Here is a 5,450-nt window from a genome sequence, read left to right on the forward strand (position 1 = left end):
CAAAGTCCAAACCTCCGATCCTGTTCAGTGCATTGAGAGAGAAGGAAACGTAACCCAACCTCCTACCTCTGCTGTAGAGACCCCGCCCACCCACACACCCTAAAAAATGTAAATAAAATAATCTTCTCTGCAAAAGAAAACAGCCAGAAACGAGAACAAATATAATATGTATACTATTTACATCAGGTTATTCTACACGTAATGCTGTACAAAGCGCACGCGCTCGCCCACGCACACGTCTGCACGCACACCGGCATGCACGCACAGTTCAAACAACTACCTGTACATGTGTCTCCGCACCCGGATAGGAGGATACGAGAGAGAGAGGTATTGATGTGTATGGCTTGATAGGAGCAAAAAACAAAAAACAAAACAAAACAAAAAAAGAAACATTGTGTTTCAGCCGGGAGGACTGAAAACTGCGCGTTAAGTACTGGATTGATTAATATTCAGAGTGTCAGAGACAAAAAACCACCGTGTGTCATGACGTCGACATCTTTGCTTGATGAGCGCAGGCGCACACGTGCATAACCGCACACACACGCGCACACACACACACACACACACACACACACACACACACACACACACACACACACACACACACACACACACACACACACACACACACACACACACAGTACAAACACACACACACACACGCTAAAGCACTATTTACTTAGAGCTCATTAAATGCCAAACAGGGTCATCGCAGCCTCTCCGCAAACACACATTCACGCATTTAAACACACAGTCCAAACTACAGTGTTTGTTGGTCCTGTTGGGGAGCTCCATCTCGTAGTCAGACTACCAGTATAAGACCATTAAAACCATCCAAACCAGTGTGGTTTACAGCAAGTCTCTCCTCCTCGTACGGCCTCTCAGTCAGTCTTTTGTTCCAGAAAGCGCCCCCCCCCCCCCACCACCACCACCACCTCCTCCTCCACCCAGCTACTACACTCCAAAGTGCTCGTGTTCTTCGTTTCTGTACTTTTCTTGCAGTAATCTCGTCGCAGTTTTGACACACGGCCACGGGGAAGGCTGAAGACGCTTGTCGCGACAAAGGAGCCTCAGTCCACATCTGCTCCAGAGGTTAAATCCGACATGGATCAGACTTTTTTTTCCTCAGAACAAACCGAACTCCTTTAAGTGCCAGTGTTGCCCTTTGGCTTTATCCAGCGGGCGAGCTCCTTCTCTCACAAGGGAAGAATCAGAGCCAAAGTTCTTTGTCTTGATTTGCCCCTTGCTCTCTTCTGAAGCGCCGTCTCAGAAGCAGTCAGCTCCAGGGATCAGGTCATTGTTTGGATTTCCCCTTTAGCCCGATGCTGCTAGGACACGATGACCATGCCGTCGGCGCTGATCAGCTGACCCGTGGTCGGCTCGTAGGTCCCGGCCAGGTAGAAGAGGTCGTTCACCGCGCCGCCCGGATTGCGCTCGCGCATCAGGTGGTCGTACTCGGCCTTGCTGACCACCTGGCAGCGATGGGAGATGGTCTGCACGTCATTCTCGTCCTCGTGGCTCGACTGATACAAGGCATTCTGGGAGAGAGACGACAGGAAGAACAGTTGATAAACAATCTGAATTTATGAGCGCTTTCTCAAGAAAAGTGGTAAGCGGAAAGTTTTTGTTTGGCAGAATCTTCGGCGCTGTTCTGTGTCGGTTTTCTCCTGAAGGAGATTAAGTTTCTGCAAGTGGTGATCTTTTATGTTTGCTCACGGCAGATGTTGCTGCTCTTGCTAAATATTCAGCTTTTTCTCTGTTTCTTCCAAACAAACCACTCCTGGAGTTGCCAGAAGTGCAAAATGCATGACTTCCTGTGCAGCAGAGATATTTCCTGGGAACGACCCGAGTGTTTAAAACTGCTAATGTTCACAGTTTTATGAACCACGTGCAGGTTCAATCATTCACATCAGATGGGAACCGGGAATAAAGAGAAGCAAAGTGGTAATATATTTATATGAAAATGTCACAGACTTGATACTTTGACCGTTCCCGTTTTAGAAATTCTACTTGCTGTCCCTGGGTCTTTTACCTTGCCGTCGCGGTGCCGCTTCCCCAAGCGCGTCTCCTCCGGGTGGTAGAACCACTTGACCCTGACCACCATGCTGGAGCTCCACGACTCCCAGAGGCTCTCCACTCTCCCCACGTAGGGCAGCTGGGGCCGGCCAGGTGACAGGAACACAGCGCAGTCCCCGACACGCACCATCTCCTTGCCCCGCAGGATGGCCTTGTAGAAAAGCTTGCGGGCTTTACCCTTCAGACCTCTCCTCTGTCAAGGAAATAACACTTTCAGTTTGATTTATTCAGAGTGGAGAGTTTATTTCACCGACAGACTCATTTCAGACATTAATTTCAGTTTATGTTTCCTTTGCTTATCCCAGTCTACAACAATAAAGTAAGATTTAATATGTTTTTTTCAATCCAAAACACTGCTTCTCTCCAATAAATATGTCGGGTTAACTCCGTGTTTTCAGTGAGGAACACTTTTTAGGGATGATTTTCAGCCCTTCTGTGATAGAGTAGGTTTACAGTCACACCAACAATCCACTCCTCACTGTTAGAGCAGTAATATTCAATCTAGTTTACAAGTTGTGATCCCATCGACCATAAACTGAGTAACACACCGGGCCTTTTCCCTTCAGGCCCCTCAGTTGTGGAAACAAGAACTTATCAGAGGAGGTTTATTGATTTCACTGTTTTAATTTTTTTTAATTGTATTTTAGCACAATATTTTATTAACTGTTGATTATTGTGTTTCCAAATGTATGTAAAGTGCTTTCGGATCTGTTTTCGAAAAGCACTATATAAATAAAGATATTTTATCTAATTATTACTTATTATATATTTTTATTAATAGCAGTGTCAGTGGTAGTATTGTTATTATCCTTGTTGTTGTTGTTGTTGTTGTTTTTGTCATTATTATTACCATTATAAGTAGTAGTGGTGTTGTTGTGGTTATTATTATCGTTTCTTTTGATCCGTTTGGTTCTGCTTCTTTTAAAGCTGCACACCTCTGTCGACCACCTCGTCATGTTTCCAGAACATCACACAGCTGAATGAAAGCTGAGGCTTTCAGCGGCTGCTCAAAACTGTTTTGTTCCGTTATCTCAGGATTGTGACTTAATCGCGATAACAAATTCAGAGATCAACGACACCGAGTTTGATTGCCAATATGTACAAAGTCTGAGGCCAAACAAGCAACGCCGAAGAGAGGTCATATTTGATCGTTACTTGTACTGGATGTAATCAAGGCATGACACAGCAGAAACTGCTGCAACAATCAGTTGAACAAACGCAGATAATACAGAGTGATTTGGAGGAAACGGGTCAACATAAAGGTATTTTGTTATGAGAATAAACAGCTGCTCTGAAGTTCTGCTGTACAAACGCAGAACAGTCACCAAAACCGAGGTGTCCTACCTGCGTGGGGTTGCCGGACCATTTCCAGAGCTGGCGTCCCGGCAGCAGGGGAGCCACGTTGGCCAGAGGCTCAGGTGAAGACATCCTCTGCTTCTTAGCGGCCGCCGGGTCCTTGGAGGAAGGTTTCAGCTGCTGGCACACAGGACTGCTCTGGCTCTGATGGTGGTTGTTATGAACGCCTTCTTTCCTCTTCAGCTGGGTCTTGGCCGTGCTGCTGTTCGCCATAATACTTCCTTTTGACATGTACTCCTTCCTGTCTTCTCTGTCCGCCCTGACCTTTGACCCCGCAATGCCCATACCGGCTTTGGCTGCGTAGCCGTGACCCGGCGCCGAAGAGGAGGGAGAGGAGTTGGAGGCGGCGGGGTCGGGGCTCAGGAGGTCGGAGTTCATGCCCTGCCGGTGTTTGTGCTTGTCCTGCTGGAGCAGTGCACGGCGCAGCAGCACGGCGGAGGACTCTTCATCGGACGAGTAGGAGGAGTCGTTGTCCGAGGAGCAGACGGATGAAGAGGAGATGGAGCCGGAGGAAGACGAAGAGGAGGAAGAGGAGGAGAAGCAGATGGAGAGACGGGACAGGAAACGACCGCCGCGATGGGACGTGACGCCTGTGTTTCTTCGTCGTGCTTCAGCGTCTTGACCGTCGTCCTCATCATCCTCATCCAGCTCAGAGTAGGAGCTGGGGCAGTCGCTCGGGTAGTCCAAACTGTAATCCCCGCCTTGAACTCCAAGACCAGCTGGGAGGAGATCTTTTCTCACAGGTGGAGCTCCCTTCAGAAGGGCCTCAGACCGGGTCCTGTCTCTTTCCCCTCCTCCCTTCTTGCTGTCTTTCACCAGCAGTGAAGGTTGGATGTATCGCAGCGGCGCCCCTGTGGAGGCGTGGCTCTTACCTTCTCTCCCTCCGGTCCCTCCGAGTCGAAGCAAAGCTTTGCCATTCTTTGTTTTAGGAGATGTCACTCCTTCATGGTCAAGTTTCACGAGGAAGTGCTTCCTGTCCCGTTCACTCACTGGCTTCCTGCTCCCCGCTGCCGTAGCCATGGCGACAGATGAGGAGCACGAAGAGGACGAGGAGTCCCGGTGCGCCGTCGAAGCTGCCGCGGTAACCGGTCGCCCGGTGCCACGGTTTCCACCGCTTCCAAAGGTGGAGTAGCCGTTGGCGATGCTGCTGAATGAGTCGACTTCAAAGGGAGAGCCGAAGATGCCTTTGATGGCAGTCGGCGGTACCAGAGAGTGGGAGGTGGGCCGATGAAAGAACCCCAAGTCTCGCTCTCGAATCCTCTTCTGGGTCTTACGGGACGTCCCGTTGAAGAGGAAGAAGTCGACCGGCGGTCTCTTCCTCGGCATGGACCAGTGCAACAAGGAAGTGCTGCCTTTTGTTACAGTGTCTGTCGTCGGTGTGCTGGTAGTCTTAGGCACTGAGTGGATCTTCTTCGGTCTGCCAACTGAAAACAAAGCCGGAAACACAATGGAGTTATAATCAATGTGAAATGACAGGTTCGTTCAGACCAAACTGTGATTAACTGTGGAACTGACAGCTTCAGTGAAATCTAATATCTTTATCTCTTTGCTCTTCACCTGGCTAGGTAAGTTTCGACATATCCATTACACAAACTGCAACCGACCTGATGAACCTGTCTCTCCCCACCTTTATTGTCCCAATGAGTTTGATTTACATGTATGTTGCTTAACTTCACAAAGCCCACCGATAACACGTCATAAAATCATGATTAATGAGGCTGTGGAGGATAAACGAGGCAACAAACAAAGAGTCTTAATTTATGAGTCGTTCTTGCTCTTTTCTGACTTGGAGGCATCTGATAATTGGAAGACAATGGGAAGTGAAAATGGGGGCCTTGTTTTGGGAATGTGGTGCGGGCTGTGGGCCCATGTGTCTGGATCCAGGAAAGTACTGTATGTACTAGTTAGAACGCTACAGACAACTAATATTGGTGTCCCGGTGATGTTCAGTCCCGGTGTCTTCATCAAACAGTCTTTCTTACACGTTTTAAACTAAAGAATGATTACAAAATATTTTC

At 48.4% G+C, this 5,450-nt stretch overlaps 1 protein-coding gene across 3 annotated transcripts in view; it reads right to left on the reverse strand.

The window, feature by feature from the left end:
- Nucleotides 1-928: 928 nt before the first annotated feature.
- The window catches only part of bahcc1b (BAH domain and coiled-coil containing 1b), a 65,603-nt gene continuing 61,081 nt past the window's right edge, over nt 929-5,450 (reverse strand). For all 3 annotated transcript variants that reach the window (XM_069691378.1, XM_069691379.1, XM_069691377.1), the window contains exons 26-28: nt 3,421-4,856; nt 2,033-2,269; nt 929-1,538 (exon numbers count right to left, since the gene is read on the reverse strand). In XM_069691378.1, the coding sequence (XP_069547479.1) occupies nt 1,329-1,538; nt 2,033-2,269; nt 3,421-4,856 (1,883 nt within the window). In that variant the 3' untranslated portion in view covers nt 929-1,328. The remainder of the gene's footprint in view (nt 1,539-2,032; nt 2,270-3,420; nt 4,857-5,450) is intronic.

Source organism: Brachyistius frenatus, unplaced genomic scaffold (assembly GCF_029030835.1).
Source record: "Brachyistius frenatus isolate BFR_SWC_R1_liver_20210118 unplaced genomic scaffold, ASM2903083v1 Contig_11, whole genome shotgun sequence".
NCBI lineage: Eukaryota > Metazoa > Chordata > Actinopteri > Embiotocidae > Brachyistius > Brachyistius frenatus.